The sequence below is a fragment of the Bos mutus genome, chromosome X, assembly GCF_027580195.1.
Source record: "Bos mutus isolate GX-2022 chromosome X, NWIPB_WYAK_1.1, whole genome shotgun sequence".
Taxonomy (NCBI): domain Eukaryota; kingdom Metazoa; phylum Chordata; class Mammalia; order Artiodactyla; family Bovidae; genus Bos; species Bos mutus.
The window spans coordinates 95,214,255-95,241,459 of NC_091646.1; the positions used below are offsets into that span (position 1 = coordinate 95,214,255).

At 37.2% G+C, this 27,205-nt stretch overlaps 1 protein-coding gene across 3 annotated transcripts in view; it reads right to left on the bottom strand.

Annotated features, from left to right (window-relative positions):
• The window catches only part of CFAP47 (cilia and flagella associated protein 47), a 502,187-nt gene that overhangs the window by 172,437 nt on the left and 302,545 nt on the right, over positions 1–27,205 (bottom strand). For all 3 annotated transcript variants that reach the window (XM_070365964.1, XM_070365963.1, XM_070365962.1), the window contains 3 exons: positions 5,725–5,921; positions 4,787–4,930; positions 4,031–4,204 (listed from right to left, as the gene is read on the bottom strand). In XM_070365964.1, coding sequence (XP_070222065.1) covers positions 4,031–4,204; positions 4,787–4,930; positions 5,725–5,921 — 515 coding nt within the window. The remainder of the gene's footprint in view (positions 1–4,030; positions 4,205–4,786; positions 4,931–5,724; positions 5,922–27,205) is intronic.

The window sequence follows — 27,205 nt, forward strand, 5'->3', positions numbered from 1 at the left end:
ACAATCCCTCACTCGTGGGGAGGGGTGTTGCTAGAGACCTACGAGAAAGGTCAAATTGTGACAATGTACTGGGGTGGGAATTGTGAGCAGAGTCATACTCAGTCTGCCTCTTCCTTTGTTTGCAAGGTTGCAGTTTTCATAGCCACTGTGGTTGCAAGACTGCAGAGCAGCGGAGAGGGGGACAGAAACAGGTCAAGTCAAAATGCGACAATTACTCCACTGTTACCAGGATTCAGTTTTTCTTGAGTAAATACTCCTCAGATTGTTGGAAATCTTTGTTTAATTTCAAGATTTAAAATTTCATTTTGACAGTTTTTGTCAGTGTTTTTATTGCTTTTAAGGAGGAACAGATTTATGAAACTCCACTACTCTGGAAGTCCCAGGTCTCCTGTTTTCCTTACTGCACAACTATCTCCTACTACCTGGTCACTTTGATAAAATGCCATAGCATTTTACCTATATTGCTTATTATATTCCATTATTTTTATATTATTTTTCCTATTAGGGAAGTCTCAACATTCTATTGCAAACTATTCTTGTAGCAATGAGATTAATATAGTAAAAAGGCTTTTAAAAATTCAAAACATCATAAAAAAGAATACTAGCAGTAATGAAAAATAGAAAAAGGAAAAGATATTAAAAGAATATACTGAGTTTGAGTTGTTAGCAGACTGTCAAAGTGGAGGTATAAAGTAAGAAGTCAAAAATGAGAGGCTGAAGCTAATACATCTAGAGTAAAAGTATAAATTTGCCACTTGTACCTAAATGATAGTCTGAAACCAAGAAACTGCCGTAAAAGTATAAATTTGCCACTTGTACCTAAATGATAGTCTGAAACCAAGAAACTGCCAAGTGTGATGTGGTACAGATATGAGGGTGCTTTAGAAGGTAGAACTTTAAAAAGAAATGAGAAGGTTAGAGGAATAAAAGGACCAGATAAGTAACAACCAAGAAATGGCATGGAAATGAGGAATATAGAAAGATATAAAATAAAGGGTGAAGAGTGTTAAGACAGTGTGCTGCATGCTTGCTAAGTTGCTTCAGTCGTGTCTGACTCTGTGACCCCATGGACTTCAGCCCGCCAGGCTCGTCTGTCCAGGGGATACTCGAGGCAAGAATACTGGAGTGAGTTGCCACACTCTCCTCCAGGGATCTTCTTGACCCAGGGATTGAACCCCCACCTCTGATGTCTCCTGCATTGGCAGGCGGGTCCTTTACCACTAGCACCACCTGGGAAGTTAAGAAGGCAGATAGTGCCAAACATTAAAGGAGTTTTAGGGCAGATAATTTGGGAAAATAATTGATTTTTCTTGAACAAAAATTACAGATGATCTTTGCGGCTGCAGTTTCAGCAGAGTAGAGGAGCTACAAATGGATCACCATGAAGTAAGAAGTCATCATGTAAATAATGCTTTTTCAAGAAGTTTAGCAATCACAAAAAAACATAGAAGGCAATAGCTGAAGGGGTATTGTTAGAGGCAAGTTTTATCTTGTAATGAAAAACCTTTGAGAATACTTACAGATTAAGAAAAATAGTCCAACAATGAGGAAGGTATTGAAGGAGTGGGGGGAGAGTGTGAACCAACCCTGAGTGCACAGAGAATCAGAAGCATGTCACTGGTTTCAAACCAAGTGCAAGATGAAACCTGACACTATAGGTCAAAGTTTCCAGTCTAGCCTTTCTCCTTCATAGCACCTCAGTTGTTTCTCAATAGAATTTCCACTGAAATACCAGCAATGATTCCAATATAATAAATGAATAGAAATGGCAAATTGATAATGCTCATTAGTACATGCTGATTAAAAATAATGGTGATTTTCAAATAAAGAAAGGTGATACTTTATTCTAATATCTCTAAGAATATGTGTTTTAGGTTTTAAATATGTTTTTGTTCTTTTATAATTCTTGGTGTTATTTAAATGTAGAAATATAAAAGAACTAGAATACATGTTCAGTATTATTAGTACTTGAATGAAATTATATTTAAACAATTTAATATGTAACATCTTTAATTACAGAAAAAGGCCTCAGGGAAAATTTACATTCTAAAGGTAAAAGTAACTAGATTCTTCAGTTTTATTTGTCTATTGAAACAACAGAAATATAGACTTTAATTATTATTTCTTGTGAGAATAATTTTGTTATATAAAAATCTACTTCTACATTTAATTAGAAAAATACATTAACTTTTCATAGTTAACATAGCATACTTATTATTTTTAAAAGCCTACAGTAAAAAAACAATGCATTAATTCTGAAGGATGAAATTTTAAAAACCTACCAACATCACTTCTGCCATAACAACAACCAATGTTAAGATATTAAAAGATATTTTCTTTAACCTGCTTTCATCAAACTCTTAAAACAAAATTCCTTGCTCATCAGTGAATTCTGGAAAGGGAAAGGGAGTGGTGGAAAAATGACTTCTTTCCTTATTTATAGCAAATCTAAATAGTCATGATTTTCTTATTCTTTTCTTTTATTTCCTTTTTTCTTTCCCTCTTTCTTTCCAATTGAAATGCTACCCATTGTGTTTGTATCTGTTTATTAAACAAATCTTCTTGGAAAAACTATTATGTGCTTGATACTATGATTTACGGCCTCCCCAGGTAGCTCAGCAGTAAAGAATCTACCTGCAATGCAGGAGAGAAAGGAGACATGGGTTCAGTCTCTGGGTGGGGAAGATCCCCTGGAAGAGGGCCAGGCAACTCACTCCAATATTCTTGTGGAGAAAATTGCATGGAGAGAGAGCCTGGCAGGCTACAGTCCATGGGGTCAAAAAGAATCAGACATGAATGACTAAGCACCTATGCACTATGATTTATGCTAGGTAAGTGTGGATAGGAGGGCATATGCTCCTTTCCTCATAGTAAATAATCTGGTGGAGAACAATAAATAGGTAATAGCAATAAGATATAATGTACATGATTGTGGGAAAGGTAAAAAAAAAAAAATGTTGCAGAAGTACATGAAAGGCATCTATAATCCAGGTTTATGGGGATCTAGAAAGATTCTCAGAAAAGTGGCATCTAATAAGTACTTGCCCTAAAGAATGAAATGGAGTTAAGCACAGAGAAGCGGAAGACAGGGAGTTGGATAAAGATTTCTACATAGTAGCAAAAGGAAATACTGTATACAGTGGCCTAAGTGTGGCTGGAGGCAAGAGTGGTAAGAGACGAAGCTGAGCAAACATACTTTTGAAGCACATGGGCCACTTCAAGGAGCATGGACTAGATCTGATGGCAAGAGATGACAGTGAAGAGTTTTAGCAGGGGAGTAAGAAAATAAAATTTTCATTCATAATATTCACTCCATTTGTAATCCAGTAAGGAAAGAAGAAGAAAATCAAAGCACATAATTTTCAAGATTACCAAAAGTAGCAGAGAACAAACCCAGCGAATTTTTTAAACCTCTGAAGCACCCTCTAAAACTAGATACAGGCATCTATGATGGATAGATATTTGAAGCTTCTCTGAGGATCCTACTGAACACATAATTTGTAGATAAATATGGGAGTAGGGAGTAGAAAAAATTATTTTCAGATTTGCTTAAACATATCAAGTGAGGAAGGTCAAGAATAAAACCTCATAATAAATAAGATATAAATAATTATGTATTTCTTCATATTCTCACTATTATTCATACTGGTAAGTGACAGGATACACTTTTGAAATTTCATGCCTGCAGATATCACATTACCATTTCAAAAGCTGTTTAAAAGTTTTTTTGAAAAGATATTTCATTATCATGCCACAATATCTTCAAGTAAAAATACACATGACTCAAATAAGTAAATTTTAATATGTTTTATGATTATATACTAACACTTAGATATAAAACTTGTTTGGTGCTAATTCAACTTTATATGAAATGGCAGTTTAAAACCTGTTGGACTAATAAAAAGAATTCTAACCATCTCCTTGTATCACACTGCTTTACCTAGTTAAGTAAAATTAGATGTTTTTAAATTTCATACAATTCAATGTACTATTTCTGAAAACACTTTCATATTTAAAAAAACAAACTTACCTTAAATGTTAGGATGCTTGGTGTATAATTTGGCACCATTATGGGTTTATTTGTCATTTCCCCCACTTGACAGTCTATAATGATGTGTTCCAAGGCCAGGGGTCTTTTTCCAATTCCTTTTATGTCAAAGATATGCTCCATACCATCTACTTCATTGTGTAGAATCAGCTTGCCCTGTGACAAATCAGTCAAATTTCAGCTCTATAGGAGTGACAGTTAGAAGTCAACAATTTCTTCTGTCTTAGGAATTTTGAATCTGATTAATGAAATGAGCTTTCAAGAAGGTGTTAGTCACTGACTTATCCAGTTTACATATAAATACTTCTACTGAATGAATGAAGATGGATTTCCTGTGAAAAGCTCTTATTTCTTTTCACTTTCACTAAGTGACAGAGTTTAATAGGCATTCTCATGCTGTTTACATACTTGTCAAAGAAATAAGACTTAAGACAATTTTTTCTGACATATAAACTTCCTTACTGAATAAAAACAAAGCAATGATTTTACTTTGTTAAACATTTTACATAAAATTAACCTAGATATAAATATTGAAGCCTATGACAATGTGACTTTCAGAATATTTATACCTCAAATTAAAACATTTATTAAAGTTTCAAGCAGAAGGAACATCAATGATCAAATTCATGGAAAATATAACTTTTCTGCAAGAAAATCTATCATAAATTGTAGAGGTAAACATCACATTGGTTTATCGACATATTATTGCTAGGGGGGAAAAGATCAATGAGTTCATACCATAATCTCACATTCAAAAATAGGTTTGAATGTGAGAGGATAATCCACAGTTTCACCTGGTCCGACATATAAAATAGGAGGTCCATGAAACCATTCTCCTTCTACAGTAACGTGAAATTTCCATTCATTCTTTGTTTCATTATTCTAAACCATGAAAATAAAGATAGAAACATATCAGTGTCAAAAAAATTCCTTAAAAATTACCTTTGTCTACGTTATCATCACTCACTTATAGCCAAGTAATAGCTAGTCTCATGGACTTCAAGGAGATCAAACCAGTCAACCTAAAGGAAATCAACTCTGAATATTCATTGAAAGACTGATGGCTGAAGCTGAAGCTCCAATACTTTGGCCACCTGATGAGAAGAGCCAACTCATTAGAAAAGGGCCTGATGCTGGAAAAGATTGAAGGCAGGAGGAGAAGGCGACAACAGAGGATGAGATGGTTGGATAGCATCACCGACTCAATAGACATGAATTTGAGCAAGCTCCAGGAGATGGTGAAGGACAGGGAAGCCTGGTGTGCTGCAGTCTATGGTGTCACAAAGAGTCGGACAGGACTGAGCGACTGAACAGCAACAACAATAGCCAATCACTGGTCTTAGTGCCTATGAGCCCATCTTAATCATATGTTAAGGTCACAGCTGAATCTGGGCAGAGTGATCTGAGAGACCATGAGTCTGCTTAGTCTGATGATAGGTTAAGGATATTGGAGTTAACTTTTTAAGCAAAGAGATGCAGCAGAAATAGGTGAGTAATATGATAACATTTATATTCAGGAATAAAACTGTGACATCAAATTGGAGTAACAAATGGCCACACACAATGCAATTAGGAATCAGTACTAGTTTAGATGAAAGGTTTGAAGAAAACTTTGAGACAGTGGCAGTGGGAATAAAGAAAGTACCAAGAAAAGAAAAAAGAAAGTTTGTACTTACAATTGGAATATTCTGGGTAAGGGCTTCAAATGCTGGTGTTTCAAAATCAAATCTGGCCTCTGGACGTTCTTCATTTACCACACCTTCAATGCAATACAGACGCACATCGTACTTTGATGTCAACAAAATTTTGCAAGGGTAGCGTCCAGGACTGAGAGGAACAAATCGCAAAGGGACTGGAACAGATCCATCTGCAGCTATCAAAATAATTTAAAAATGGTTTAATCATTTTGATGGTATAAATCCTAAAATTGGTTTTAGGATAAAGGAATATTTTATTGTATTGTATTTAATTGAATTATATAATCCAGATGAGACTAGGGTCTAACAAGGTAGCACACTACTCCTCAATCTCCTGGGCATTACAAGCAAGTTTATTTATTTATTTATTTTTATCAATGAGAGAATATATCTTGCATGGGTCAGAGGAAAGTCTGCTCCATAAAGCTACTGAGGGACCCAGGTACACTGCTCCTCCTTTGTGTACAGGTCAGGGGAAGAGGAGCTGAATTGGCTCAAGGGCTTTTTAGTGTTCAGCCCAAAGTTAACACACATTATAGTTAAAAGGTCAGAACCAAACACATGATTCTGCTTCAGTCAACAGGGGCTGAGACTTGAGAGATATATGGGCTATTTGGTAAGCATTATTATCTGCTACATGTCTATGACACAGGAGTGCTCTATCCCACAGCAATCAAAATCAGTTACAACTTGACCAGCAAATAGAAATAATTTTTAAAAACCAAGAGAAGCCAAAAGAGGCATAACCAATGAATACTTCTCACATTACCTTGTTATAATATGTACCAGAATAGCTAATATAATTTCTTATGGTGGGCAGGCTATCAATGCTGGTTCTTTCCTTCCAAGCAACACTATTTCTCTGAAAGTCACCATTTTCTTATTCTCCATGAAGTGAGAAAATAGTTATAAAAATCTCTCAACCCTAAAGTAGGATGCACTATAAGAATATAATACAAGTTTCACTGCTAAAGTCAAATTATTTAAGTTATAGATAAGAAACAAGTGATAAAAGATACTTAGAAGCCTAATTCTGTGAAGGAAATTCTCTGAAATCAAGAAAACAAATCAAGCTTATTAACCAACGGACTGGACACGTATTATATTAATTGGCTATAATGTTAATTCACTCACATTTAACACTTCAAATGTTAAAAATGGCAAACTTGTTTTCAAATACACTGAAGTCTATATGCCAAGAAAACCAGTCATTGCTATAAGAACATTAGTTGCTTTAAATCATTTAAAAACATATTCAGGATGTGTATGCATGTGTTACACATATTATAAAATATATTCATCATATTGGAGTAGGAAATGGCAACCCACTCCAGTATTCTTGCCTGGAAAACCCCCTGGACAGAGGAGCCTGGTAGGCTACAGTTCGTGGGGTCACAAAGAGTCGAACACAACTGAGTAACTGAGCATGAGCATTCATCACATATTATATAGAACACATTGTGTGTTGTATATTGTATATTATTTGTTATATATAGCAACATACAATATACGCCTGGTGGCTCAGACAGTCAAGAATCTGCCTGCAATGCAGGAGACCCAGGTTCAATCCCTGGGTTGGGAAGATCCCCAGGAGAAAGGAATGGCTACCCACTCCAGTATTCTTGCCTAGAGAGTTCCATGGACAGAGTAGACTGGTGGTATATATTATTTATGTATAAATGTCATATTTTTATGTTGTATATTAAGAAACACTGATAGTGGATTACTCTTGAAATATATATTATATCTAAGCAAAGTTCAAGAGACTCAGCAGGTCTAAGGAGGATACAAAGGCTGTCAGAATGTTGTTATTTTTATTCTGTCCTATTCAAGTACAAATATAGTGTTAGAATACATTTTTTTTTCTTGTCAAAAAGGACTCCGGGCACATCTTATCATCTGTTGTTCATTGATTACTTTCATTCTGAGAGAAGTATTTGAATTGTGGCAACATCATTAGAACAAACTAAAGATAATTATTTGATTAAAATTTGTTGTTTTATTGTCAGAAAGGAAGAAACCATACTTTTCTCTTGCATGAACAGATCGAAATGAAAATATTTAGCTCAGGTAATTTAAATAAAATTAAACTGCTTAGAATATGAAATTTAATCAGCAGGAATTATTATTTTCATCAAAGATAAAGAATAACTAGCCATTTCATGGTAAACAACAATTGAAATGCACAAGTTCAAGTATAAAGCTGCTATCAAAAGCTTTATGCTATACACTATTTCCTTTTCCCTAAAAATATGCATTTTCTATTGATACTGAGTCTGAAAGTGAAAGTCAAGGACATCCTTAAGTGCACATTTCCCAACTCATGAAATGTTCATAAGCAAAGACCCTAAGGAATATGCCATGCAACCCCCTCTCCCTTACAAGTCCAAAAAGAAATTCATAATAGAATTTATGGAAATGATGGTTTTGATGTTGAAGATATATTGATAAAATAATATTTCTTTTCCTTAAACATCTGAAATAATTTAATTCATACTAGAAAAAGAATAGAAATATTGTCATATATTATCAAAAAGAAGCTACTTGTGGATTAAGGTATTCATCAAGCAGTATCCACATCTCCTTAGATGTGAAATAGCAGAGATAGAGACTTGTTATATTTAGAAATTTGGAAATTTTACTGGCTACACTGTGCCATCTCAACATCATTCTCTTTTAGGGACATGTTTTCTCAAAGTCCTTTCCAATTCTTCTCTGTAGCAGATGTCATCCATGTCCTGCCATGTCTCCTTGGCATTTAAATTGTTGCTGCAGGCCAATGGCTTTATGGAAAACAGATCTTTCTCCCTGAGGGCTTTCGCTAGTCATAGGGAGGTGCTTAATCCTTGAATCCATCAGGCCAGAAGTGGCTGTTGCAGTTGTGGTCCTCAACAAATAATGTATCAAACTGGTGGCAAAATAACCCAGCTTCTTTATCCTTTGGTTGGAATAACTGTGAAGTGAATTCTACACAAACTCATAGACAGCCCGAGGACAACCAAACCCAAATTGCTCTCAGTGGCAACTGCTCATGAATACTCCCTGAACTGGCTCCTTCTCTTTGCTGTCTCTCACTCTCTCACACTCCTACCTATGGTTCTTGAGATCACTTCTCAAACTACTGCTCTCAAGACCTGGTCTTGGTGTCTGCTATTAGGGATCTCCAACCTAACACGTACCCTTAGACCAAGGAAAGAGAGCTTGCTATCCATGGCCTCATGCTTTCTAGGGCCTTACACTGAATATCCTCTGGCACTGTCTCTCTGGATGTGCATGGAGTACATGGGCCCACTGGGACAGGCCCACGTGCAGCCCAGACCCATCCATGTTCTGGGTTTAGGGCATGTCACAATTTACAGTTCAAAGTGCGTTGATCCCATTTCCAGTGCCTGCACAGGACTCCTCCCTATGTTGATCCTCCTGTTGGAAGACTCCTAGAATTAAAGAATAACTAAGAGGTGGCCACTAAGGGGAAGATATTGACCAAGATTGATTATGTGGGTTAAAATACCCACAAATTTGTACACAAAGCCTCTTACGATACATGTTAGAGTTGAAGAAAGAGAATGGGGTTGGCACATGCCCAGGGCCCAGCTATCCTGTGTTGTCATGTCTAGCTCAAAACTCTAAGGAGACCAAGAATTCTAAAATCAAACTCTGTCTTCTAGTTTGGTAAAAAGCTTAATTTCTCAAGGTGGAATAATAGATTATATTCTACTTAAAACTTTGTTAGCCTGATTTAACAATTTTAAAATTTTGATATCTGGTACATGGGATTCCATTTGAACTTTTGACTTGGGCATACAAATGTCAGGGACAATCTAGACCTGTCCTTTCCATCCTTAGTCTACTAAATGTAGCTCACTTGTGGCCTTTTCTTTACAGGTGATTCCAGTAACTATGGGAGTTGCCAGGGTTCTGTAATTAAAGATAACCAAATATATCTAAATTTATCAGATTATAGTTTCTAAAGAAAATACAGGAACATAAAGAGTGAATCTCTCTAATGAAAAAATATCTAATTTTATATAACTTGAGCTACTGAGGAAGTCTGTAATCTACAGTTTTTAAAATAACCCATAAAAATGGGCATCTAGCACATATGATCTAGCAATACCACTCATGGACATGTATCTGGAGAAAACTCTAATTTGAAAAGATACATGCACCCCAGTGTTCACAGTCATGCTACTTACAATAGCTAAGATAGGGAAGCAACCTAAGTGCCCATCAACAGTTGAATAAAGAAGATGTGGTGTGTATACACACACACACACACACACACACACACACACATACACAATGGAATACTACTCAGCCATAAAAAAGAAAGAAATAATGTCATTTGCAGCAACATGGATGGATCTAGAGATTATCATACCAAGTGAAGTAAGTCAGACAGAGAAAGACAAATATCATACAATACTACTTATATATATATATATATTTTTTTTTGAAGTCAAGTTCTTAATCTAATTTAAACTAAGGAGTGAGATTTGATTAGTAGCTTCCAAACATTTCATTTCTTGGCTTGGGGCTGGGTGGGGTGGAGGGGAGTGTGTCTGAATATTACCTAAAACAGAATCTTAATACATAAGACAAATTAACCTAGAGTCAATCTGGTTGAAATAAGATGCTAGAAGCTCCCATTCACTTCTGCAACCTCCAAATAGACAAAACAAAGCACTTTAGAAGAATGTTAAGGCTCTAAAAAATATAATTTGATTAGCTGATCTCTTGGGTTTCTTTCTGCTTTAACATTCCATGATCATTTAAAAGTACATTAGAAAAGTGGAAGGGACTAAAAGTATAATAAATTGGTCATTATTTTCCATAGCTAATTATATAGGTATATAATCAGCAAACAATAGTCAGAAATTCTTAATTCAGAAAATGAGGTATCAAGAGACTGAATAAATTTATGATACAAATTCATTTGTAAGATGAACTTATAATAAACAGATATCTATTTGTTGCAAATTAATATATGAGCAATTATGCATGCTTAGTCACTCAGTCGTGTCGGATTCTTTGCAACCCCGTGGACTGCAGGCAGCCAGGTTCCTCTGTTCATGGGGATTCTCCAGGCAAGAATATTGGAGTGGGTTGCCATGCCTTTCTTCAGGGGATCTTCTCAACTCAGGGATCGAACCCAGGCCTCCCACATTGCACGAGGATTCTTGGGCAAAAAACTCAAAATGATAAAGACTCACACTCAGTTCAGTTCAGTTCAGTCACTTAGTGATATACGATGCTTTGTGACCCTATGGACTGCAGCATGCCAGGCTTCCCTGTCCATCATCAACTCCTGAAGATTACTCAAACTCAGGTCTATTGAGTCAGTGATGCCATCCAATCCTCTCATCCTCTGTCATCCCCTTCTCCTCTCTCCTTCAATCTTGCCCAGCAATATGGTCTTTTCTAATGAATCAGCTCTTCACATCAGGTGGCCAAAGTATTGGAGTTTCAGCTTTAGCATCAGTCCTTCCAAAGAACACCCAGGACTGATCTCCTTTAGGATGGACTGGTTGGATCTCCTTGCAGTCCAAGGGACTTTCAAGAGTCTTCTCCAACACCACAGTTCAAAAGTGTCAATTCTTCGGCACTCAGGTTTCTTTGCAGTCCAACTCTCACATCCATACCTGACTACTGGAAACACCATAGGCTTGACTAAACAGACCTTGGTTGACAAAGTAATGTCTCTGCTTTTTAATATGCTGTCTATATTGGTCATAATTTTTCTTCCAAGGAGTAAGTGTCTTTTTATTTCATGGCTGAAATCACCATCTGCAGTGATTTTGGAGCCCAAGAAAATAAAATCTGTCACTGTTTCCATTTTTTCCCCACCTATTTGCTGTGAAGTGATGGGACCAGATGCCATGATCTTAGTTTTCTGAATGTTGACCTTTAAGCCAACTTTTTCACTCTCCTCTTTCACTCTCATCAAGAGGCTCTTTAGTTCCTCTTCACTTTCTGCCATAAGGGTGGTGTCATCTGCATATCTGAGGTTATTGATGTTTCTCCCGGCAATCTTGATTGCAGCTTGTGTTTCATCCAGCCCAGCGTTTCTCATGATGTACTCTGCATATAAGTTCAATAAGCAGGGTGACAATATACAGCCTTGACGTACTCCTTTTCCTATTTGGGACCAGTCTGTTGTTCTATGTCCAGTTCTAACTGTTGCTTCCTGATCTGCACACAGATTTCTCAGGAAGCAGGTCAGGTGGTCTGGTATTCCCATCTCTTTCAGAATTCTTCACAGTTTATTGTATCCACACAGTCAAAGGCTTTGGCATAGTCAATAAAGCAGAAATAGATGTTTTTCTGGAACTCTCTTGCTTTTTTGATGATCCAGTGGATGTTGGCAATTTGATCTCTGGGTCCTCTGCCTTTTCTAAATCCAGCTTGAACATCTGGAAGTTCATGGTTCACGTATTGTTGAAGCTTAGCTTGGAGAATTTTGAGCATTACTTTGCTAGCGTGTGAGATGAGTGCAATTGTGTGGTAGTTTGAGCATTCTTTGGCACTGCCTTTCTTTGGGACTTGGATGAAAACTGACCTTTTCCAGTCCTGTGGCCACTGCTGAGTTTTCCAAATTTGCTGGCATATTGTGTGCAGCACTTTCACAGCATCATCTTTCAGAATTTGAAATAGCTCAACTGGAATTCCATCACCTCCACTAGCTTTGTTCGTAGTGATGCTTCCTAAGCCCTGCTTAACTTCACATTCCACAATATCTGGCTCTAGGTGAGTGATCATACCATTGTCATTATCTGGGTCGTGAAGATCTTTTTCGTACAGTTCTTCTGTGTATTCTTGCCACCTCTTCTTAAGATCTTCTGCTTCTTTTAGGTCTATACCATTTCTGTCCTTTATTGAGCCCATCTTTGCATGAAAATTTCCCTTGGTATCTCTAATTTTCTTGAAGAGATATCTAGTCTTTCCCATTCTATTGTTTTCCTCTATTTCTTTGCACTGATTGCTGAGGAAGGCTTTCTTATCTCTCCTTGCTATTTTTTAGAACTCTGCATTCAAATGGGTATATTTTTCCTTTTGGCTTCCCTTCTTTCCACAGCTATTTTTAAAGCCTCCTCGGACAGACATTTTGCTTTTTTGCCTTTCTTTTCTTGGGGATGGTCTTGATCCCTGTCTCCTGTACAATGTACAGTGTCTCCATCAGGCACTCTGTTCATCAGGTACTCTATCAGATCTAGGCCCTTAAATCTATTTCTCACTTCCACTGTATAATCATAAGGGATTTGATTTAGGTCATACCTGAATGGTCTAGGGCTTTTCTCCACTTTCTTTGATTTAAGTCTGAATTTGTCAATAAGGAGTTCATGATCTGAGCCACAGTCAGCTCCCGGTCTTGTTTTTGCTGACTGAGTAGAGCTTCTCCATCTTTGGCTGCAAAGAATATAATCAATCTGATTTCAGTGTTGACCATCTGGTGATGTCCATGTGTAGAGTCTTCTCTTGTGTTGTTGGAAGAGAGTGTTTATTATGACCAGTGCGTTCTCTTGGCAAAACTCTATTAGCCTTTGTCCTGCTTCATTTTGTACTCCAAGGCCAAATTTGCCTGTTACTCCAGGTGTTTCTTGACTTCCTACTTTTGCATTCCAGTCCCCTATAATGAAAAGGACTTTTTTGGGGGTATTAGTTCTAGAAGGTGTTGTAGGTCTTCATAGAACCGTTCAACTTCAGCTTCTTCAGCATTACTGGTCGGGGCATAGACTTGGATTACCGTGATAGTGAATGGTTTGCCTTGGAAATGAACAAGCAATGGTGAATGGTGGGTCTTAGAAAATGATACAGATCCACACTAATTACTGAAAAATTCAATGTTTGAAATGTAAAGTTAAAAATAAAATAAAATTAAAAAAAAAAGAAAAAGTGAAAGTGAAGTCGCTCAGTTCTGTAAAAAAAAATGAAATGTTGGTTAAAATGGATTTTATCACTTCAAAAGAGGCTAGCTGAATTACTTTTGCTTTTTTATCACAAGGAGATCTAAAATAATATAATATTTAAGTGTGAAAAAAAAGAGATAGGGAAGAAAGCAGGAAAGGGAAAAAGGGAAAAAAGAAAGGGAGGTGGATAGGAAGTTGGAATTGAGGAAGGAAAATTTGGGGGGATGCTAAGAGAATGACATGTGATCTTCCTTCCTAGCCAACTCCAAATGGCTGAGAGAATCGCCATTTGTCTTCCCTTGAAGTTTCTAATTACCTGTTAGCAGAAAAGACTGGTATAGAGTTCTCTGTCAGATTTTACTGAAAGGCAATATGTACACATTTCCCCCGTGCCCTAAAGCACAGGGAAAAGACCAGAGAGGGATATCAAACTGCTATAATAAGTAAATGTCAAGAACTGTCATTATATCCAGCACAGTCAAGCTATTAATAGGTTTAATAGGTAGAGGAATATGTAATCTTATTGTGTTGGTCAAGTCGAGAAGAGTCTTACTAATGTCTGTTGGCTTGATTTATCAATTATTGACAGATGTACAATAAAATCTACTCTAAATGTGGATTTGTTCATTTTTTCTTCCATATTTGCTAAATTTTGCTTTGTAAAATTTCAGATTAGTGATTAGGTGGAAATAACTTCAATTTTTTTTTTCTACATGGGAGTATTCCCTTTTAAATTAATTATTTGTCTTAAAGTCAAGTTATTCCTTTTTTATTTTTATTTTTTGGCAGCACCATGTGGCTTGTGGGCTCTTAGTTCCCTACCAAGGATGGAATCTGGATCTCCAGAGGGAAAGCCCTGAGTCCTAAGCACTGGACCACCACAGAATTCTCTAATGTCTACCTATTTTATATTTCTGCCAGCTACTTTTTGATCAGTGAATACCTGGCATAAATTTTTAGATATTTTATAAGGCAATTTTGTAAACAGCATAAAGCTGTATTTTGTTTTCCACTGTGAAAATATCAACTTTTACATTTATCATGATTAATGACATATTTATTTTAATATCTTATTTTGTGATTATTTTATTAATCACCACTCTTTGATTCCAAGTTTTTCTTCTGAATTCAATTTCCTTTATTCGTAAGAGAAGATCCTCCTTTGTTCTTTTAGCAACTATCTGTGAGTTTTAAATTATCCCGATTTTACTGTTGAATTGAAAATATTTTTCATTCTTATTCTTGAGTGATAGTTTACTGGGATTTAAAATCCTAGGCTGACAGTGAATTTGCTTCAGTACTACAATACCATTGTCTTCTGGCTTCTCTTGTTTCTGTTGGTAATTCTGCCTTCCGTATAATGTTTGTTCCTTTGAAAATAATATGTCTTTTTCTCTTCACTTCAGAATTTCTCTTGTCTTTGCCATTCTACTGTTTCACAACAACCTATTTAAGTGTGAATTTAGATGTCACTCTTTTATCTTCTAGCATTTAAAAAACAACTGTGTTTTTTCTTCTTTCATTTGTTTTCATAAATAGGAGAGGGTTATCTTTCCTAAGTAGTCACTCTTACAGGGTCTCACTCCCCTTTCATTTTATAGCAATCTCTTAGATCTAAATGTGGAGGTAACTCAATCCATACCCTTGGGTCAATTTTCTGTATTGAACAAGCATCAGTGTGTTAGATGTAGGGGGGAATATTTTCTTATATCCACTGGCAATTTTCAAATTACTTAGGAGAAAATTTACATCTTAGAAAAGTTTACAAATGTTCCTATTATTGAATAAACTCTAATCCCACCAAGAACATGCACCAAAAATCACTTGGACTGTCCCATCTCTGTCACCATCACCATATCTACATGCTAAAGTCTATACACACTTACAATAGAATGATGTTCTACATTTTCCTCTACAGTTACAGTCATTTTAAGTTCAGAGGGTTTGTTTTCTTAAGACAGGTGCAAACAAAGAAGTATTAATAGAGGATCACCCTGGAAAGCATTTCACATGTATTAATTCATTAGAAAGATATTTTAAAACACCTACTATGTACCAGGAGGAATGCAATTAGGAGGCAGCTTCCTAGTTTTCTGGTAGGTTGCAGACAATAAACTTCTGAGGAAAAGGGAGGTCATGGGACTAAAATGTTTCCTCTTTATACCTAATTTATGTTTTAATTGAGCATGAGCCTATGGAAGGTATTAAATGTGTTTTTCAATCAGGCCACATCAGCTCAGTAATTACTGGGAATTCGTCATATGATTTATGCAAATTGATGGCTCTTATCTTTCCTTTCCATTGATATTGAATTTCTGAATTTCTATATGTCTTTACAGATCATTTAATGGAAAATTAGGAGAGAGCCTATCATGGAATTGTAGCTTGCCAGTAACTCTTTTTCATATAACTTTTTTCAGAAGACAAAATTTCCAAAAGAAAAGAACTAAAATAAGATTTCACCTTCTAATTAACCCCTCCATGGGGAAAGAAGCAAGGGATTGCAGATAGCAAATTAACTGTGTGTTTTGCATTTTCAACTCTGAATACCCTAAACTTTCTTTAATTGTCTTGTACTAAAATAAAATGTTTTGAACAGAGTTGAGTTTTAAATTCTCATAGATTGATTTACTAAGTGTATAAATTAGTCTCAATGAACTTTTAGCAAGCCAATACAAAGTACATTGTCTAGGACTTAGATCAGGGGAAAAGTTTTTAATAAAGCATTTTATTAAATGCTTTCCTAAGTGGACTGCTGCACAGCATATAGCATATGTCCACTATTGAACAGCTAATAGGAAGAATATGACATGGCTTAGTGTTCACATTTTTCATTACTTGCAGGCTTTATGTCCTCCACAACTATAAAACAGTAAAAGGCAAAACTGTAAGACATTTATCAAACTGAAAATATCTTACATTAAAACTATAAGAATAAAAAAGTACACACAGTTGTGGATATTATAATTATTTTGAGCTGGTTATGCAAATTATTTAACTTGGACTATACTTTCTTGGATAATATAGGATACAATCACATCTCATTGCTGCATGGTGCATAGTAGAAAGAAAGAAGCTAGAGCTGGCAAAAATTGAAGTATTAGGACAGAACACATACTGATAACTGAACAAGCTATAAAGCCTGACTATCGAGGACAAATATGGGAAGGCAGCCAGATAAGAAAGGCATTTCAGTCAAATAATAGTTATGACTGGGATTTTTCAAAAGTGGGAAGTTAAATTATAATCAGGTAAGTGGTCCAGTGAACTTTCAGATGTTCAAGCTGGTTTTAGTAAAGGCAGAGGAACCAGAGATCAAATTGCCAACATTCGCTGGATCATCGAAAAAGCAAGAGTTCCAGAAAAACATCTATTTCTGCTTTGTTCACTATGCCAAAGCCTTTGACTGTGTGGATCACAATAAACTGTGGAAAATTGTGAAAGAGATGGGAATGCCGGACCACCTGACCTGCCTCCTGAGAAACCTGTATGCAGGTCAGGAAGCAACAGTTAGAACTGGACATAGAACAACAGACTGGTTCCAAATAGGAAAAGGAGTACGTCAAGGCTGTATATTGTCACCCTGCTTATTGAACTTATATGCAGAGTACATCATGAGAAATGCTGGGCTGGATGAAACACAATCTGGAATCAAGATTGCCGGGAGAAATATCAATAACCTCAGATATGCAGATGACACCACCCTTATGGCAGAAAGTAAAGAGGAACTAAAGAGCCTCTTGATGAAAGTGAAAGAGGAGAGTAAAAACGTTGGCTTAAAGCTCAACATTCAGAAAACTAAGATCATGGCATCTTGTCCCATCACTTTATGGCAAATAGATGGGGAAACAGTGGAAACAGTGGCTGACTTTATTTTTCTGGGCTCCCAAATCACTGCAGATGGTGACTGCAGCCATGAAATTAAAAGATGCTTACTCCTTGGAAGGAAAGTTACGACCAACCTAGACAGCATATTTAAAGGCAGAGACATTACTTTGTCAACAAAGGTCTGTCAAGTCAAGGCTATGGTTTTTCCAGTAGTCATGTATGGATGTGAGAGTTGGACTATAAAGAAAGCTGAGCACCGAAGAATTGATGCTTTTGAACTGTGGTGTTGGAGAAGACTCTTGAGAGTCCCTTGGACTGCAAGGAGATCCAACCAGTCCATTCTGAAGGAGATCAGCCCTGGGGTTTCTTTGGAAGGAATGATGCTAAAGCTGAAGCTCCAGTACTTTGGCCACCTCATGCGAAGAGTTGACTCATTGGAAAAGACCCTCATGCTGGGAGTAACTGGGGGCAGGAGGAGAAGGGGACAACAGAGGATGAGATGGCTGGATGGCATCACCGACTTGATGGACGAGTTTGAGTGAACTCCGGGAGTTGGTGATGGACCGGGAGGCCTGGCGTGCTGCGATTCATGGGGTCGCAGAGTCGTACACGACTGAGCGACTGAACTGAACTGAACTGAAGATTAACTGCAAGGGGAAAAGAACATTAGGAAAGGCAAACAAAGGAGTAAATGTAGAAAAAAACATAATAGGTTTAAAAAATTAAAAATTAAAAGTATAAAAAAGAGAAAACAAAAAAATGGAAGAAGAAGGAAAACGGGGAGGTGTGGGAAGGAAAACTCCACAGAACTGCAGAAGCCCAAAGTAGAGGCAGAGGTTCATAACCACAATCAAAAGTGTGACTGAATATACACGTATACATATACACCCATAAGCAAAATCAAAACCGTCCAACGAAAAATAAAGTACAATAGACTGACTTGGTGAACAAAGGATACCAAAAATTATATCTGCCAGAACAAAATTAACTAAAGCACAAACTGGAAAACAAAACTACAGTAAGGTGCCAATTGGGGAATAAAGCAATGAAAATAAAGCTAACAAATATGTTGACAGGAAAGGAAAGAAAGAAAAGAAATAAAGAATAGATACACAGAGTTAAGCAGTGGTAGATAAAGAAGATTTATATACATTAAAGATTAACTGCAAGGGGAAAAGAACAATGGGAAAAGCAAACAAAGGAATAAATATAGAATAAATAATAATAGGTTTAAAAATTAAACTTAAAAAAAGAGAGAGAGGAAAACTCCACAGACCTGCAAAAGCCCAACGTAGAGGCAGAGGTTTGTAACAGCAATAAAAAATGTGACTGAGGAAAAAAAAAAGTTCAAAAGCTTAATTAGATTTCATAGTGCCAATAAAATCAACAACTGCAACAGAGGTGGAGGGGGGAGGAAAAGAAAAATCCAAAAAAATCTGCAGAGCATGTCAAAACATAAGAATAATAAATGTTTTCCTTGAGTCACTGCTCTCAGAGTCCTTTCCCTTGCTTGCAGTCACAGTCCATCTCACCTCCCTAGCATGCCCTCTAGCACTGTGCTGATCTCTGGACTTGCTGTAGAGGAAGCTCAGATTCTAATCTGGTCCTACTCCTGTGTGTTCTTACCTCCAATGTCCACAGCTATCTGGACTCGTGTTTTTTCTTTTGTGGGAGTTCTCAATGATCTTTTATATATTCCATAGACACAGAGTCTACCTAGTTGATTGTGTGGATTGAATCTGCAGCTGGTACATCTGGTGGGAAGGTTTTGGGTCTTCTTCATAATCTACACTGCTCCTGGATTTCAACTGTGATTTTATTTCCACCGCTGTATGTGGGTTGTCCACTGGGGTTTGCTCCTGAAGCTGCCCTGGAGAACTTGGGTTTGCCCCTGTGAGGGCCAGGTGTGGAGGTGGTGCAGCTGCTTGGGCCACAGGGGTTCTGGCAGCACCAGGTACTCAAGGGAGTTGGTGGCTTGGGCAGCAGGAAATATAGTGCTCTAGAAGGATTGGTCAACCAGTATTGACCAATACACTCCAGTATTCTTGCCTAGAGAACCCCCCTCCAGGGGGTCGCAAAGAGTAGGACTCAACTGAAGCGACCCTTCATGCACAGATGGAAGACTTTTTTGCCTGTGGCAGCTCTACCCCAGTGAGGCTGAGCGTGAAGGTGGCACAGCTGTTTGGCTTGCAGGGACCCTGGTGGCGCCAAGTGTGCAGGGACATGGACTGCCTCTGCCGCAGAAGTTACGGCCCTATCAGTCTTTTTTTCAGTTTCTTATAGCTTGTGATCAGAAGGCCTCTTTGGCCAGTCTTTCTCTGTAGTTCTGCCCGTTTGGGCATTTAGAATGTTCCCTTGCCTGGGGTCCTTCTCTGTTGTTCAGTGTGTCAGGCACATAGAGGGGCCCCCTGGCTGGGGTCCTACTCTGTAGATCAGTGCATCAGGCATTTAAAGGAGCACCCTGGATAGGGTCTTGCTCTGTAGTTCAGTGCATGAGGGATTTGATGGGCTAGCCTCTCTATTGTTCAGCTGCGGATGCTGGCCCTGTGGGGAGAGAGAGGCTAAGGTGATGGCTCCACTGCCTACGCGTGACTCAGCAGTATCACCTTGCTTCCATGGCTGCCAGCTTTCCTCCATTGTTCCCATCACGATCTCCCCCCTCACATCCCCTCCATCCATCTCTCCACAGTCAACAGAAGCCCTCGCCCTGGGATAGCTCCACACTCCCCAAACTCCAGCTCCCAGCTGCTGCACCTTCCAGGGGGCCCTCATCCCTATCCAGGGTATGTATGGCTTCAGCAAGGACTGTCTGATTCTCATTTCATTTAGGCTGCCACATATCAGCTGTTTCACTCTCAGCCTTAAATGTTTCTCCTCTGACTAAGACAATTGTCCCAATGTGGGGATTGGACCCCTGCTTCAGTTCTCCTACCCGATGAGGGGAGATCCAGTCCTACTAACACTTCTGCTTTTCCCCCAGGTTCCTTCATCCTACCGAGTTTTGTGGTTATATATATTCTTTTCCTCTGGTCAGGTACTCCTGTCCTCTCTCAGCTGGTGTTCTGCATGCACTTCTGTCTGAAGGTGTATTCCTGATGTATCCGTGGAGAGAGATGTACTCCACATCCACCTACTCCTCCGCCATCTTGTTCTTCCCTGAAATCTATTTTTTATTCTATCTGAAATATATTTGTGGTTATTTGATATAATGCAAGGATATAGGGTTTATTTTTCAAAGTATACTTAATAAATTTCAAGAAGGATGTTAGGTCCATTTTTATTGCAACAATTTTATAGTTTTTCTCATATTGAAGGATAATTTACGCATTACAATAATGCACTTAATTTTTGTAAAAATGGGTAGAACTACATAGTATAGTGTTAGTTATTACTAGTAAATGTTTACTATATGTTTACAATCACTTTATAAGATCACTGTCATGGAAGTATTTAGTGGATGCTTGTGAACTGCTGCTGCTGCTAAGTCGCTTCAGTCGTGTCTGACTCCTCGTGACCCCATAGACAGTAGCCCACCAGGCTCCCCCGTCCCTGGGATTCTCTAGGCAAGAACACTGGAATGGGTTGCCATTGCCTTCTCCAATGCATGAAGGTGAAAAGTGAAAGTTAAGTCGCTCAGTTGTGTCTGACTCTTTGCAACCCCACGGTCTGCAACCCACCAGGCTCCTCCATCCATGGGATTTTCCAGGCAAGAGTACTGGAGTGGGGTGCCATTGCCTTCTCCGTGCTTGTCAACTACTTGACTGCTAATGGGTAAATATTACAAAATTAGGAAAACTGGAATTAGATGGGGGAAGGAGAAAAGTAAAACAGTATTCCTACAATATGCACTTCTAACATGTCTGCCATGTACCCCTTGGGAAAGAAGAAGAAATTGGGTCAATAAAAAGTGCTAGAAACTGAAGTGATCACCTTTAGGAATGAGGGTTGTGTTCTTTTTAAGTCAATCAGCAAAACCAGTTGAGAGCACTTTGAGTGCCCTTGCACATAGTTTTTACGGGTGGCACAAAACAATAAAGGACCTTCATCATTGCGGAGGCGACTTAGATAAGTGCTCCTGGATCCACTGGTGTCTTCCTGCTTCTTGTCATTGTTTAGTTTCTAAGTCATGTCTGACTCTTTTGCACCCTCATGGACTTAGCCCACCAGGCTCCTCCATCCATTGGATTTCCCAGGCAAGAATACTGGGGTGGGTTGTCAGTTCCTTCTCCAGGAGATCTTCCTGACCCAGCAATCGAACTTGCATCTCCTTCACTGGCAAGTAAATTCTTTACCACTGAGCCACCAGGGAAGCCCCTTCCTTATGTCTATTTATGATCCATTTTTATTCTTTGTGTTCATAAATTTCAATATCCACAGAACCACAAGTGGATGAGATTTTAAGTCAATATCTACAACCAAGGAAAAGTCCAGGTTTGTAGCCTGAGGTTTTCACAATTCGGCGGGGCGGGGGGAGTTCTTCAAGAGAAATAATGCAAAATTACAAAGACGAAAGTAGGTACAGGGTCTGGGAGGGTGAAAGAAAAGACTCATAAAGTTTATGCTGTTTTAGTGTCAGAGTAAGTCTGACCATCTAACATCACTAAATGTTTCAGTAATATTTTATGGTCAGATTTAATAATTTGTATGCCTAGAGGTGAAGTGCTTTAAGGGTGATGAGCTTAGAATATTATATTACTAATAGCCAATATTTATTAGGTATATCATAAAACATATAAATTCTTAATATATGTTATTTCATTAAATTTGAACCAAAGAGAGAAGAGAGACATGTAATTATATCTTCATTTGTGAAGTGATGGTAACACCTGCATGTTAAGTGGGAGTAAAGAAAAGGAAGTAACAGAAACTTTAGGACTACAAGATGAATTTAATATATGGGCTCAGAAGAAAGAAGCTTCAAGTAGTGTGCCCAGATTTCTAATATAAGAAACACATCAACTCCCACCATCTGACACGAAAAATATTATATAATGAGGAACAAATAAATGGAGAATAATAATGCACTCATTTTGAATTTGGGGGATATACCTCTAGATTTTTCTATCTATCTACTTGGACATATATTTGCATATATATCTAGGTATGCATGTCTAGTCTGCCTCTGAATATATAAGTTGAACAATACTATAAAGCAATTATTCTTCAATTTAAAATAAATTAAAAATGGAAAAATATATTTGTAAGTTGAAAACAGAAGGAAAAGGGTAGGAATAGATAAATATTGATGACATTAATGGTAATTATAACCATGGGTGTATATAAAATCCCCTATGGGAGGGGTAAAAAGTAGTAATAGCCTCATTAGGGCAAGAAGAGTCTTGAAGAGTCCCATATTGATGAGGTAAACAGAAGAATCTACAGAGACTAAGAAGAAATCTTGTCAAGGGGATGGAGAAGAAATGCAAGAAACAAGGATAAAACCTTGATTTCAAGTGTCTAGAATTCTAAGAACAGATGCTTAATCATCCAGGTTAAACACTATAGATATCTTGTAAGATGTAGACTGAGAATGGTCCGTTGAAAGCAACCAGCTGTTTTGCTCCAGTGGTAGCATAAGCCAGATTTGAGAAGCTGAGAATGTTACACACAAAAAGAAATTGCAAATGCATATCCCTCTACTGGGAAGTATGTTTACCAAGGGAAAGGCATGCATTTCTTTAGGTTTTGAAGTTTGAGAACACTTGAGAGACAAAAGTGAAGGAACTACTACTCTCAGAGAAGACAGAGCTATGATAAATGATGGAGAAGAAAGAGCCCAAGAACAGGTTCTGTGATAATAGATACCTGTAGCAAGGCTGATAGAATAGATTCCTATTATTCAGAGGCTGGGGTGAAAACAATAAGAGGGTTAAGGAAGAGTAAGTAGCTCCTATTCCTCCACGAGAGAGGAGATGCAGCCATTTGTCCAGTGGAGGCTGGAGATGGGGAAAAGACTGGAGTGAAGAGGGTATTTATAAAGACTAATAACAGTGTGCAAAGATTGCTGTGAGAAATGCAAGAGTATAGAGATTAGCAAATAAAAGAATTAATGCCTAAAAAGGGTCTGAGACATAAATATATACCAGTAGGATTAAATGAGAAAATGTATACAAACCAACCCTCACAATGCTTTATATATTGTCAGTGCTCACTAAACATTTAGATCTACCCCAGTCCACTATCATAAAGGGGTCACAGGATCTCTGAGATCCGTGAAATGCGACAAGTGATGTTTCTTTTCAAGGGGAAATTACTGTCATATATGCATATCTATTACATCTATAGAGATTGATGTACCTACTATATGCACACGCACTTTCCTTACAGCTTCATTTCCTTCTGATGAAAGTATTATAATGTTACATGGTAGAGTGGGAAAACATAATTCTTCTCTAAATGATGGGGCTGAAATAATATGGATTTAAGTAGATTATTTTAAATAATTTTGGTGATAGCTGTGTAATCAGAACTGTGGAATTTTCATTACAAATTTCAAAAAGGTAAAGACTGATAGGCAACATTAATATGAGAGGGCAGAAGGCATACATTTTTAATACATCAAAAGTAAAACTTCAAGAGATTACTTTCACCCCTTTCCTGAAATTCGCAGGAACACTAGGCTATTTCCATTCTTCACATAAACACTTCTCATTACTTTCTTTCTCTAATCCATCCATAAAAAACTTTGTTTTTGAATTTATTTATTCCTAGGAATTCTCTGGTTTTTTCTCTTCAAATTCAAATGAAGAAAAGTGAAAAAAAAAAAACAAACAGAATTATCTGGTTTGTTCTATTCAAAAAAATAAGTTTTCTAAACCCTTAAATCTAATATTCTTTGTTTCAAATTCCAATAGAAGCTTATTTATTAACATAAAAATACTTACATTCTTTTCCTTTTCATTAATCAAGTCCACTGCTTCAAAATACAATGTACATTGTTAAGGGTATATATGTTACTTGACCTGCCGCTATCCTGAGCTAGAATACTGTGTTTTTGTAAACATGCATTACTTAAATGTGTGCTGAAGGAAATGAAAACAGAAACTAGGGTTGAGAGCTTCGTCTAAAAACTTAACCACATAGACAAATAAGTTATACATGAACCATCACTCAGAGGAGGCAGTGGCGCCCCACTCCAGTGCTCTTGCCTGCAGAATCCCATGGACGGAGGAGCCTGGAGGGCTGCAGTCCATGGGGTTGCTGGGAGTCTGGCAGGACAGAGCGACTTCACTTTCACTTTTCACTTTCATTCATTGGAGAAGGAAATGGCAACCTACTCCAGTGTTCTTGCCTGGAGAATCCCAGGGACGGGGGAGCCTGGTGGGCTGCCGTCTTTGGGGTCGCACAGAGTCGGACGCGACTGAAGTGACTTAGCAGCAGCAGCAGAACCATCACTGGTTAATTACATTGTAAAAGTTTTATGCACAATTATTTAAAATTGTTTGCCGTTCTATTTTTTATTAATTTTCACAATAATCTTCTTACTAAAATGGACAGTTAACAGTTTACATGAAAGATAAATATTAGTCTTAGAAAAATATGTGAGTGAAAGACTTTTAAATATAAATCAGTCATACTTATTTATAATTAGACAGCATCTTAATATGCCAAAGTATTCGTAAGACTATCCGGTGAGTTTCATGCAAGTCTATACTATGTATCCTTGTTATCTGTTTTCTTAAAATGAATTCCTTTTTAAAATTTTAATTACCTTCTATAATCAATTGTATTAATTCTGGTTATATTTGTGAGCATACTCTATGTAAGCACTTCTCTATCAATACTTATCCCATTGTATTACAAGGGCTGCTCATCTGTTAGTTCTTCAAAGGGATGAAAATGGCAATTTTCATTATTTTGCCCAAAGGAATTCATGCTCAATAGTGTTGTTAAATAAATAGCTGAATAAATGAATGGCCTGGACAGACAATACTAGCCAAGTTTATAATGCACACAGCTTTATCCAGTTATCTCAAAAGGGAATAAAATGTTTATGAAAATAAATTCTGCACTTAAAAACGTAATAGCACAGAGTTGGACACAACTGAGCGACTTCACTTTCACTTTTCACTTTCATGCATTGGAGAAGGAAATGGCAACCCACTCCAGTGTTCTTGCCTGGAGAATCCCAGGGACGGGGGAGCCTGGTGGGCTGCCGGCTACGGGGTCGCACAGAGTCGGACACGACTGAAGCGACTTAGCAGCAGCAGCAGCAGCAGCACATAGAAAAGCTGAATGTGTTAAAGATTAAGAAAAAAGACAACAACTTAACATGAAAGGTCTCAAACTGAGAGCTGGCCAGTCAAGCTCACATTTCTTTATCTAGCTCAGAATCTTATCTTTGCTTTTGAAATTTAAGTATGTAAACAGGGCATCTCTTCTTCAGCTTGTCATAGGTCTCATCATCCCTACTGCCACAGACCAGACCCAATTCATAAATACTTGTTACCTGCCTGACCACTTGGCATTTGAAACTGGGATCTCAGATCTCCTAGGAAGGCAAAGTGAACACATTACTCTGTTCCTTGTCATTTGTAATCATCCTTTCAGCTTTAGAAAAAATTTTAGAATTAAAACAAAGCCATAGGAAAATAACAAATAAAAAGCCCAAGAAATTATATTTCTATTATTATCCACCAACTTGGAAAAAAAGTGGCAGAAAAATGTAAAAGAATTTTGAATACTTTAGGCCAACAAAATTCAATCAAGAAGAATTAGATCATTTGAACAGACCAATCACTAAAAGTGAAAAAGAATTTGTAATTAAAAAACTCCCTACAAACCAAAGTCCATGACCAAATGGCTTCACAGGCAAATTCTATTAAACATACAAAGAAAAACTTACACTGATCCTTCTCAAACGCTTCCAAAAAACTGAAGAGGAGGGAACACTCCCAAAAGCATTCTATGAAGCCATCATCACCCTGATACTAAAACCAGTCAAAGACACAATCAAAAAAGAAAATCATAGGTCAATATTTTTCATGGATATAGATGTGAAAACTCTCAACAAAATATTAGCAAACCAAATCCAACAACACATTAAAAAGTATCATACTCCATGACCAAATGGTATGCATCACAAGTACATAAGAATGGTTCAACATACACAAATTACAATGTAATATACCACATCAAAAAAGAAAGAAGAAGAAGAAAAAAAAAAAACACTTGATCATCTCAACTGGAAAAAAAAATTGACAAAATTCAATACCCACTCATGATAAAAAAAACTCTTACCAAAGTGGGTATAGAGAGAACATATATCATTATAATAAAGTCTATTTATAATAAACCCACAACCAATATAATACTCAATGATAAAAAGATGAAAGTGCTCCTACTATAATCTGAAACAAGACAAGCCTGCCCACTCTGACCACTTCTCTTCAAAACAGTATTGCAAGTCCTAGCCACAGCAATCAGAAAAGAAAAAAAGAAATAAAACGTGTCCAAATTGGAGGGGAAATGTAAAAATCGTCATTACATACAGATGATATGATACTAAATATAAAAAACCTGAAGACTCCACACCATTAACTACTAAAACTGATAAACAAATTCAGCAAGGTAGCAGGATACAAAGATTAACATACAAAAATAGGTTGCTTTTCTTTACCTCAACAATGAATTTCCAGAAATGGAATGTTAAAAAAAAAAAAAAAGCAATATCTTTTAAAATCACACCACCAAAAATAAAATATTTGGGAATAAACCAGATCAAG